At 39.4% G+C, this 12,027-nt stretch overlaps 1 protein-coding gene across 4 annotated transcripts in view; it reads left to right on the top strand.

Moving 5' to 3' along the window:
- EVI5 (ecotropic viral integration site 5) overlaps positions 1-12,027 on the top strand; it is a 213,406-nt gene that overhangs the window by 91,891 nt on the left and 109,488 nt on the right. For all 4 annotated transcript variants that reach the window (XM_075558442.1, XM_075558453.1, XM_075558432.1 and 1 more), the window contains 3 exons: positions 2,152-2,241; positions 2,348-2,445; positions 3,717-3,777. In XM_075558442.1, coding sequence (XP_075414557.1) covers positions 2,152-2,241; positions 2,348-2,445; positions 3,717-3,777 — 249 coding nt within the window. The remainder of the gene's footprint in view (positions 1-2,151; positions 2,242-2,347; positions 2,446-3,716; positions 3,778-12,027) is intronic.

The raw sequence follows: 12,027 nt of genomic DNA, 5'->3' as shown, positions 1-12,027 counted from the left end.
TAGATAGCATTAGCCTGAGTGCAGTTCATCACAAAAGGGCAAGTAGTGTCTGAGACCCCTGCTAGGCCAAAGGCTGGCACCTGCTCTCAGGCCATGTCCTCGTTTTTTTTAGACAGGTTCCTGAGCACCTGTGAGCTGTGCTTGCCTAATACTCGTTAGCCACATACTGTCCCCTTATTTGTACATCTTAAAACACAGCTGGGGTCAGTTTCTCATGTGAGGGAGAAAAGAAAACCAATCAATTCTTGCCACCTAATATTGTTCTGTGGTCATCCCAAATCAGCAGACACAAAGGCATTTATTGAACCTTACTGGAAATTCGAGTCCCGAGGAGGTAGTGATAGGGTGGACATGTCTGTCTCAGAGAAGGTGATTTCACTTCTGTTGGTGGGTAAACAAACCAGAGTGGGCAACCTGTTCTTAGGAAAAACACATGCTGTATATACTCATGTATAAGCTGAGTTTTTTAGCACAAGTTTAATGCAGTTTGTGGTAAAATTAGGTGCCTCAGCTGATATTCTGGTTGGCTTATACTCAAGTATATACGGTGTATATGTAACCCCAATGGGAGACTATACCTTTATAATGTTCCTAAGTGGACACTTTGGATCTAATTTCTATCCAGCCCTTGATGACCTAAGCCCTATGCTATAGACAACTACATCCTTCATAGGCCACACCAGAAAGTTCCAGTTTGGAAGCCCCACTAAGTGAACTTGACTTAGACTTTAAAACACACGTGCAGCAGACTGAAGGAACTGGAAATACCCCGTTGAACGTAAGGCTGAAATGCTCTAGTGTGAGAAGAAGCAGATGACTACGATCACTAGATTGTGGAGTTGGTGGTCACTGGTTCAGCCCCTTACTGTGAGGGTGTCTGACGCGGGCACCTCAGGATGACTGTGCATTTTCTCTCTTCATCGGCTCTGCTTTTTTGTGACACGTCTCTGTCCAGCAGGCACCCCTCGGCCTTTGTGAGTGAGCATTAATGAAAGTCTTACTCCATCTCTAATCCAGGCTCTTCATCTGCATAAGCCAACAATCCACACATTTTAGTTTAAAAAGCCATCTTACACATGTATACTTTCCTTTTCTCGGCAGTTTTCAAATTCTGTGCCCTTGACTAGATTAATGGTCCTATGAATAGAGTTACCATATGCCACATGAGGATGATTTATACTGTTCCTCAATAAAATGATAAGGGTGTCGCTAAAGTGAGTCAGGTATATATATATCAACCATAGATGAATGAATTTTGAGCTCACCCTTAATGTCATAACCCTAATCTAAGAACAATTCATTCTAATCATGGGACCCTGCTGGATGCTCCCTTCATGAAGAGATCACTGAAGATCTGAGTACTTTGGCAAAGTGTGGTGAAGATATCAGATGGTACCTGGGTCTCAGAGAGAATAATAGCCGGATCTTACAGGCTTGTCTTAAAACAAGCAGCTGTGTAGTTCAGGTGTTGGCACAGCCCACACAGGAAAAGCACAACCAGCCTGTGTGATCCCAGGATTGTAAGTCAAGATCCAAGGCCGGAGAAGAGAACCAGTGTAAGACCTTTAATTCTGTCACAGTGAAACCCAAGATCCTTTTGCAGGGTTCCCACAGGATCAACCTCAGTGAGTTGCCTCTTACCACTGAGTAGGGGTGTGAACAGCCTTGTTATCAGTGTACTGAAAGTGGGTCAAGGCTGATGTTGTTAGGGTAACACTTAACACCTTATCATATGTTCTCCTTTTGACCTATTTTAAGTTTGTTCTACTTTTAAATATTTTCTGCTTTCTTTTTGATTGAGGCTTTTCTCTATTTTGTTGTTGTTATTGGACTTTAAAAAAATTTTTCTTGTGTGTATGCACGTGTGTGTGAACTCCAGGATAGGTCTATCTATAGAGACAGTAACTGGATTAATAGTGTCTTAGGGTTATGACAGGAGGCTGGGGGCCATGAGGAGCTAATAACAATGAGTACAAGAAGGAAGACAATGCTCTAAAATGGATTTTGGTGGTGCTTGCACAATATTAAAAAATGTTCAACCATCAAATTCTATGATATGTGAACTATATGTCACTAAAGCTTAAAAAATATTGTATGATCAATTTTTGTTGTTGGAAGATAAATTTGTCTTTATATAATTTGTCTCCTCAGGGTTTAGAAATAGTGTTTCGAGTAGGGTTAGCACTTCTTCAAATGAATCAAGCAGAACTAATGCAGCTTGACATGGAAGGCATGTTGCAGGTAAGTCAGTGCATTAATTTCCTGATTCCTTTTTGTTTTGATTATTGAGCGGTTAATAATTATGGGCACTAAGTAGTTCTAATGCTTTTCTTTTATTGTACCTTAGCACTTTCAAAAGGTCATTCCACATCAGTTTGATGGTGGAACAGACAGATTAATCCAGGCGGCCTACCAAGTCAAATACAACTCAAAAAAAATGAAAAAGTAAGTACTATAAAGCTACCATCATGTAAGTCAGTATGATACCACGTGCTATAATCCTAGACATATAGACTAATGGCATGGGATTGAGAGTCCTTGGGCGGTGTAAGCAGTTTCTGCTTGATTATAAACCAAAGGGTAAGCAGTTTAAGCCCACGAGCAGTGCCATGGGTTCAAGGCCTGGCGGTGTGCTTCCATAAAGACCACAGCCCAGAAATGGTGTGAATTGACTTATAGCAACAGGACTTTTTGTTTTGTTTTCTACTTAGAGTAGATTTGCAAGAAAAGTGCATTCAATTTATTTGCCATGTCTCTCCTCCTCCCTTCTGTGACAGTTTCCCTACCTTCTCTCATCCTTCATAACTTTGATGCTTTAATAAAGAGGACTGAACTGACTCTCCATCGGTTTTGGTCTGTTTGGTGTTTCTACCAAGGTTAGACCATGGGGTTACACAGACCTGGGGAGGGTGCAGGAGGATGACGTGCTTTTCTCACGGCACCACGATCGAGGGCTCATGATGTCAGTGCTGGTGATGCTAACCTACCCCACCAGCTCAGAGCCTCCGGCCAGAATCCTCCACTGGAAACTGCCCCTGTCCACCCTTGTTCCTGTTTATTTTGAAAAAGATACTTTGAGACTGTGTTTGAATGGTGGCTCACTAACATTCCACAGTTATGATTGTGGCATTGTGATGTTAATTTTAAATAGACTGTAACCTTGCCCCTTGTATCTTTATTAGCTGGAACCCTTATTCATTCAACTATTGTTCCCTTTTCCATATATTGTACTTTAAAAATCAACTATAGTGCTTTTTAAGTCAAAGTCTGAATAGATTATGTAACCTTAGTCTTGTGTTTGCTACCTACACTTGCTATTTTTACTTCTGAACTTTACTATTATGTATTTCTTATTTTTGTCACTTGAGAAGTGATTTTTTGGGTAAGAACGATTGTAGTTCGATTTATATGCCATTTCTCATAATGAATGTCTCCAGTTTTAATTTGAGGGACCTAAAGAAAGTACAGTTTGTCCTGTGAGAGCCTCACCTCAATGAAATTGCCTTGTTTTTCCAGTTTTTTAAAATGTTCTGCCGCTGACAGTCTTGCCACTTAAAAAAAAAAATCTCTATTCATTGGAAATGTGTGCGTTTTCCTTCTTTGGCAGATTTCTGCCTTACTTGGGTTTTGACTTTCACAAGTGTTACTGTATATTTTAAAATATTTAACAACTGGTTTTAAACACACATCGTTAGCTCTTCATTTTTCTTTCCTAGGCTTGAAAAGGAATACACTACGATAAAAACGAAGGAAATGGAAGAGCAAGTTGAGATTAAAGTAAGCGTCTGAGGACTTTGTAAAGTGCTGCAGATTGTGGTCAGATGTTTGGCAATAGGATGCTCAGTCGTATTGAAATATTGTTGCCTACAGTAAACTCAAGTTTTCTTTCTGTTATCATTATTTTACCACCCCACTGAATTATAACTGTAAACAAGCATTTTAGAAAGCCCGACTAATGTGAGTTTTTCTAGTATGAAAGAGAGCAGTTCTTTGTTTCCGAGGCTTGCCGCAGGTCATCCGGAGGGGATACCTTCATCGGGAAGGTGATTAATAGCCTGTGTTATCTGTGCTTAGACACTGCAGGATAGCCTGAGGCAGGCCATTGCACCTGCACTTAAGTATGGCTGCCTCAGACCTGTAACAAGTGTTGACTAATACAGTTTCCTCCTTTCTAAGCCACACCTGCACTTCTGAACTTCTCTTCCAGAGGAACAGACTGGTTTTCAACCTGAGGGGCATGCGGATTCCTTATGTATACCCTAAAACTCCCATTTGTGCCTCCTCAGGCCAAGGAACTGTTAGTCAAGGGTCTTTCGGCACCAGGGGGAGTTGGGGCTTCGGGCAAGCTGCATTGTTTTAATGCTACCACTGCGGGGTGTCCACAATGAGAGGCAGGGGGGCGGGGATAGTCAGTCAAGGAACCCAGTTACCAGTTAGTTCTCTATCCCGCTTCCTCCTCACAGAAGAAGGCCCCAAAACAAGTAATTTTTATTGAGTGATTTCATTTTTAAAAAAGTACACATTTGGATATTCTGCTTTTGATGTGGACGTGGCAGGATACCAGAAGACTACCTCATTAACCACTAATGAGCAATGTATTAATTGAGCTTTGCTATTAAGAACCACTTTCTTACACCCACAGGGCCCAGTCACAGAGGAATGGGATTTATGAAGCTCTTTCTTGCTGGGCCTTGTGGACGTAGTCTGTCTCTCCTATTTCCTTACGGGACTTATTTTTCATAAACTTTGGCCTCCTTTTTCCGGGTATTTTCATTCTCTATCAATTAGAAATAGATATTTACACATTTCTGAAAGAGATAAAAGACCCTTCATTGTGGATATTTCCCCCATCCCCACCCGCCTTAAAAAAATCTTATCACCCACCTGCTGCTCTACCCTTTGCTTTGCTTTTAGGTGCCCTGAGTAAGGGCACTGTTAATATGCGCTGCCCTTGAGTCCGCTGAATGTGAATGCGCCATCCTGATGCGGGTGGCGAGAGTATGGGTTTTCACACACCGTGAATATTCAGGACTGCAGAACCAAGAATCTGAGGATGGGGAGCCATCCTGGGCCTTTCACCATGCTGTGTTATTTTTAAAAAATATGACTAACCCTTGCTTTTGAATAAGTTTCTACAATTATGTCACACGAACACAGGAATACAAAAAAGGCATATACAGAAAGATATTTATCCGACTTTAAATTGAATTGACAATTTTCAAAATTAATTTGATTTTTTGGAAAATCATTGTTCAGATATCTTAAAGAACGTTTGAGTTCCAGGAGTCCCCTGGCAGACACCAACGACATAAAATCAAGAGTTAGTGGAGCGTATCAGGTGAATAAAGCATGCTGATTTCAACGTGTTTTCTCCCCATTTGCTCTCACGCAACCCTTGCTCTTTCCTTGCATCATGTCATCTCTCTTCAGCTCCTTCATCCCGCCCCTCATTAAAAAACAAAAACAAAGCCAGAACGGTTTTTGTTGAGTGACTGTGTATTTTTTTACTATATGCGTAGATATGTCTAATTTTTTAACTTGGATCTGGCAACTTAATTAGCCATGTGTTAATTGACAATGAATTAGCCTTCTAGAAAACTGGGAAATACCCCTTTCCTAGTTACTTTTACAGGAAAACTCAGTCTGTTCAACTACTATTTTCTTGCCCTGGTCCTCCTTGGGTAGATGATCTTGTGCCACTCTTTACGTCCGCAAATGGTGCGATCCTCACATGATTTGATGTTTTGATAGGAAAGTATAAAATCAGCCCTTAGTAGTGTGAGATGTGTTCATGGTTTCCAGGGTTTTTACTTTAAGTTCTAAAATCTTTGGGGGTAGTTACCTTTTACCTTCTAAGAGATTTCAGTCAGTGAGCTCCCTGATCAATAACGTGACGTTTACTTATTTTCTAACCCTTTTTCTAAAAGTGTTATTAAAAAGGTTTGGGTAGTAACATGACGTCATATGGATCATCATACATTTTACTGTGTGAAATTTTTGTTAATAGACACATCTTTAGCCAATCTTGATAGTCTGCGTAAGGGTGAGGAGGTAGGAATATTCAGAATCTAGACTGTAGTAGGGTAACCCATAAATCTTTAAAACAGAAAAATCATTATCCTCGGTGTATTTAAGGCAAACTTATAGACTGCTAATCTAACTTCTATATTTGCATTTGTGCTGTGGAACATAGGTATGTAAAGCCTTGGAAATGCCAGAAATGCTGATTCCTTTGGGGTTGGAAATAGAATGTGAATGCTTTTTCAATTTAGAAATTTATGAAGTATCCTAGATATACTGAAAATAGTACTATAAAGAGGTTTGTGTATCCACCAACTGGTACAAGAAAGAAAGCATAACAATTATTATCTAAGCTATCCAGTGGTTATATTTAACAATCAGAGTGAGGTTCCAGAGTTGAGGCTTACATTTATTTAACAATATATGATGGGCTGTTTGACTGTGTGCCCCTTATTTGCTTCTTTTCTTACAATTCATTGGTTTGAATATATTGAAAAGAGTTATGTAATCATCAAAATCCATTTTACAACATTTTCATTTTTGTACTCATTGCTATTAGCTCCCCATTTCCCCCAGCCTTCCTGCTATAGCACTAAGACATTATTAATCTATTCCAGAGTCTCTGTCTATAGATTTACTTATCCTTGATTCCATATAAAACCCACCTCCCAAACGACAGCAAAGTTCAAGAAAAACCCCACCCCAAAAGAAAACAGAAAAGAAGAAAAGCTAGGACAAACTAAAAATCGATCAAAAGGGAAGACATTATTAATTGTGAGATGTACCTTCAATCTATCTGCATTAACTCACTTTCCCTGTCTGAGGGACAGGCCATTCGCTTGTCTTCAGTGAAGGCTTAGTGGATTGGGGGCTTTCACTGTCAACCTGAGCCTCTGTAAATGGGTATTCAGAATTTAAGCTGTAATGCAATTCCCTCTTCTATTCTTGGATGTTATTAGTTACATTTACACCACACAGACTGGTGTGCTTCTGTGCGTGCGTAGCTGATACCCTTGATTCCTATACCAGCTCTGTCAAAGAGCTCTCACCTTCCTTCTTCAGTAAAGAAACTAAGCTTCAGAAAGCTCAAATTGTACACCATTGGTCACATTGCTAGAAAATAGTGGAAATCAAGGATTTTAACTCTGATTGGTCAGGTTTTATTTTAAGACGATATAGGTCCTTCAGATATACTGTATATACTCGAGTATAAGCTGACCCAAACATCAGCCAAGGCACCTAATTTTACCATAAAAACAGCATTAAAAATGTGCTATTAAACTCAGTTTATATATATACACAAGTATACATGGTATACATTGTGCTATTTCTAAGAGATATTTTGATGTCTTAGTGATGTAAGAAGAATTAAGATGCCAATTTTTCTGTGGCATTACAAACTTTCCATTAAAAACTAGTGCTCCATTATCCAGTGATAATATAAGAAAACACAAAACAGCCCCAAACTTACTGCTGTAGAATTGATTCCAAATAATATGACCGTACAAGCCAGAGTAGAAATGCTCCTGTGGGTTTCTGAGACCGCACCTCTTTAACAGGACTAGAAAGCCTTATCTTTCTCCCACAGAGCAGCTGATGGTTTTGAACTGCTAAACTTGCAGTCAGCAGCCCTTTAGCATAAATTATTCCACAGTTCATTAAGAGATACATATAGCACCTTCTGGCACTTGTGATGGTGGTTATGAAATCTCTACCCCTCTGGAGCTCAAGTTCTGGTATGAAAGACTATAAACCAAGAAGCAAAAGGAGGAGTATTTTATGTGGTAGTAAGTGTTAAGGTGTTAGTTGTGGATGGTGGGGGGAGTACCTCAGGGAAGAACGAAATTGACTGCCATCGTGTGAATGCCCACTCCTGGTGACCCCATAGGACAGGACATACCTGCCCTGTGAGTTTTGGAGGGGGAATGTGAAAATGTTGGTTTGGGGGTTGAAACTTTAGAGAAGGGGACCAGATGACTTGAATAATAAAGACTTGAAAGTAATGAGGGTGCCTGATCGAAGGTTGTCTGAAAGAGAGGCAGAACTGGGTTTGGAGTTTGCCTAGCAAGGAATAGTAATAAAGCCATTGTGGACATAAAGAATAACCAAGAGAGTGGTGGGGGAGGGGCGGTGGCAGATGATACAGGGTGTTGTAGATCATTGTAAAGGTCCGTCGAGATGGGAAGCCACTAGGAGTTTTCAGTAGATAAGGACAGATCTGACTTAAGGTGTCTGTGGCTCCTCTGGATGCTGTATGGAGACTAGACGGCAGTTGGTGAGAGCAGAACTGGGAGATGACCTGTAAGCTGATGAAGTACTCAGGCTAAGAGATGATGGCCATGCGGACTGAGGAGAAGAGCAGTGATTGAATTTTGAATATATTTGAAAGGTTAAGCTAACAGGTGGAATGTGGAGGTAGGAAAAGGCGAAGGAACCAAGTGTTTTGGCCTGAGCAATTAGTAAAATTGAGTTTCCAGTTTTTGAAATGGCGTAGACTGTAGGATGATCTGGTTTAGGAGGGACTATCAGGAACTCAATTTTGATACTTTCAGTATCGATTACCTAGGAGATCCCCAAGTAAGTAGCTCCTTGAGTGTTTGAGAAGATAAACCTGAGATATACACTCATAGTGATTAGCAAGAAGCTGGGTTGGAAGCATGGAGAGTGGATGAACAAGTGCAGACAAAACAGAAGGTCTTTCGAGAATAAGCCATGCAGAAGCCAATATTCAAAGGTTAAGATGACTAGGAAAGCAGGGAAGTGTGGCTCCCTGGCAGTCCCGAGAAAAGATTGTGTCAAGAAAGAAGGATTTACTGTCAGTCTTTGTGAAGTGAATGAAGACTAATTGGATCTATCAGCATGGAGATAGTATGGAAAAGAGTAGAGCAGTGGTGGAAACGAAAACTTGAATAGAAGGAGGAAATTATAGAGATAGTAGATGAAATTATCTTTCAAAGAATTTGCTATTCAGAGAAATAGGACAGTAGCTGGAGAGGGTAGTGATGCTAATTTTTTCAAAGATTAGAAGAGTAACTACATGTTTTTTATGGTGAAGACCAAGAACTCAGTGTTTGAAAGAGAAGTGCTAATTACTAGAGGCAGGTGGATATGGGTCTTAGTGCATATGTAGGTAGATACTTTGACTGGGGCTACGGGCATAGACAGACAGGCTACAATAAACAAGAGATGAAGTAAAGCACATGGACAGAAATGCAGATACGGTGTCGTAGAAGGTGGCTGTGGCGTTCTGATTGGTTGGTTTAGATGCTTTCCAACTCATAAGATGATCAGCAGAGGAACAATAAGGTGGAGTTTCTGGCTTGAAGAAAGGAACAAATATGAAGCAGTACTGTAGGGCAGCAAGAGAAAGAATGAACTAGAGAAATGCATGATTATTACCAATTGACGTGAGGAGCCCAAGTGTACTTAGTGACATGAATTTAAACAAACATTGTGGTTGTGTTTTTCTTCAGTCATGTTTATCAGTGCAGGAATAGTGTCTGCAAATTGACCCCGATCAGTGGCTTCACCAGGCAAATAAATGCTAGTCAGGAGGTCCAATGCAAAGTAGGGTCCATCATGTGTAGAAATTAAATTTGGTAAAGTCGGAAGAATGAGGCCTTGGTGATTCTGTGGTAGAATTTTTGCTTTCTGGGCGGGAAATGTGGCCTCCATTCCAGCCAGAAGCACCTCAGGTGCCCCCACCATCTGCCTGATAGTGGAGACTTCATGTGGTGCTCAGTCTGAGGCTAGTGGAGTCTCCAGACCAAGACCATTCAGAAGGAAGGCTTTGCTGGCCATCTATTTTCCAAACTCAGCCTGGGAATCACAACCGTCAGACCCACAGCGGATCATGGGGATAGTGTAGAACTGGGCAGCATTTTCAGTTGTACATGGAGTTGTCATGAATTGGGGCTGAGATGAAAGCCACCACGAACCACATGTGGCAAAGAGCAAAGAGAGTATCAGGATAATAGGACATTGACAGGCTCATTAAATTGTCCAAGTGAAAATGTTGGTGTAGGTTTACTTCATAAAGAATAGGAGGTGATGGGTAGAAGGATGGATGATTGGGATTACCTTGTTTGGGGATATATGTTTTGAGGGGTAACCCCCCCCCAACACACTTTTCTTTCTTAAAAATTACACTAATAGTTAACAGCTTCATATGTAAATTTGTTTGGCACCAGGCTTCTACTCAGGAATCCCTGGGCAGTGCACACTGTTGGGCATCTGGTTGCTAAGGGCAAGCTTGGTGGTTTGAATTCACCCTTTGGAATGCAGATGTATTTTTCGACACTAGGGGTAGTCACGAGTCAGAATTGACTCCTTGGAAATGGGTTGCTTTGATTATTCCAAATCAGCTGTAACAAGGAGAACTATAGAGTTACAAGGTATTAGCATTTTCAAGACTTTTGTGTATGTCAGATTTCCAAGAGAATCTTTTGAAGCTATATTCTTAGCAGTGTGTTCCATTTCACCACTCTGAGTCACATTTTCTCTCTTCCAATTTGGGATGTCCAAAAGCTTCTTGATTATGTGTCTTTTGAAATGCCCAAGTTATACATAATGCCCAAAGTCTTATCAATCGGCTTTTCTCTTGTATTTTTTTCTTTAAAGCTTATAAAAGACTATTAGTTTTAGAAAATATAGTTATAAAGGAAGGTATTGAAAAATCAATGAGAATTTAGTTTGGAATTTAATCATTAGATTACCTGTATATCAGCAATAAATACGTCAAAATATCTTGGGTGGTGCAATTTAGAATAAAATCAAATAGAATTAACTTTAATGCTTTAATGAGATATATAATAGAACATATCTGAGTAAATACTGGAAAATTCACACATTAGCATTTTTCAAAGATAAGAATATAAGGTTAGACAAAAATAAATTCCTATAGAAAATTTCCATGCTATGTAAAGGTGAATTTCTCCAAGAATTCATATTAATAATTTCAGTCATTTAATTTCTTAAAAAATTTTGGTGGGATAAAATTGAAGAATTTTTCTAATATAAAAATAATATTTATGTTTAACTTTAAAATAATGTGAGCAGATACCTATCATTAATCAAGTGGATGGTAGGGGGGTATTTGTTACATATTGATAATATATTATTGCTTTGATTTCATTCTTCCAGTCTTTGTAAGTATTATTACTATAATTGTCTTAGATTACATATAAAGTAATCTCCATTTCAAATCAACTATGTCCTAGTGAATAGGACAAGAAAATCCAATTTTACAAAGAACCTTTGTAATAAATAAAAGATACAATTATTTTAATTTGTGCGCCACCTAATAAAATACAGTAATTTGTAGTCATGTCCTCAAAGTGAGACTTTTATATATTACATAAGCTATATTATTTTAATTGACAAAATAATGCATTAAATGGATGAAAGAATTTTCTGAGGAAGACATTTTTAGCAGAAATTCAGAAGTGGGTGTAGGAAGTCTGGATTGAGCTGTGTGCAAAAAGGTAAGAGGACGTTTTCCATTTCAGAAGAGATGATAAGGATTAATAAGAAATTATGTTGGTAAAATATGCAGACAGGAGATCATTACACAGAATGATTGGGATTTAATACTTAGTAATTTCACAGGCTTTTGAGAGACATTGCCAATTATTTTTTCATTTAACAGATACTTTAATATTAACGTGGAATAGTTAAATGGTTGCTAACCAAAAGGGTTGGCACCGCAAAGTCCTCCGTGTTTGGTGGGAATGGAGACCTGGTGCTCTGTCCCTGGGCCCAGGACAGCCTCAGAAACCATATAGGGCAGCTCTACCCATCCTGCAGGGTCACCGTAACTCAGAATTATGGAAAAGTCGAATTGTAAGGTCATGGAATTATCACACATGTGATAGGTAGGTAAGAGATAAGCAAGTTGGAATCAGTTCTGTTGAATGGGGGAGTTGACCTAAAATATTGATAAGTAAATATGAAAAGTACATAATGTCATGCTTTAACATATATTTAAAAGTCAATCAAGCTGGAGTG

Source organism: Tenrec ecaudatus, chromosome 1 (genome assembly GCF_050624435.1).
Source record: "Tenrec ecaudatus isolate mTenEca1 chromosome 1, mTenEca1.hap1, whole genome shotgun sequence".
NCBI lineage: Eukaryota > Metazoa > Chordata > Mammalia > Afrosoricida > Tenrecidae > Tenrec > Tenrec ecaudatus.
The sequence above is the reverse complement of the archived record's forward strand: the minus strand, read 5'-3'. Positions and strand labels throughout refer to the sequence as shown.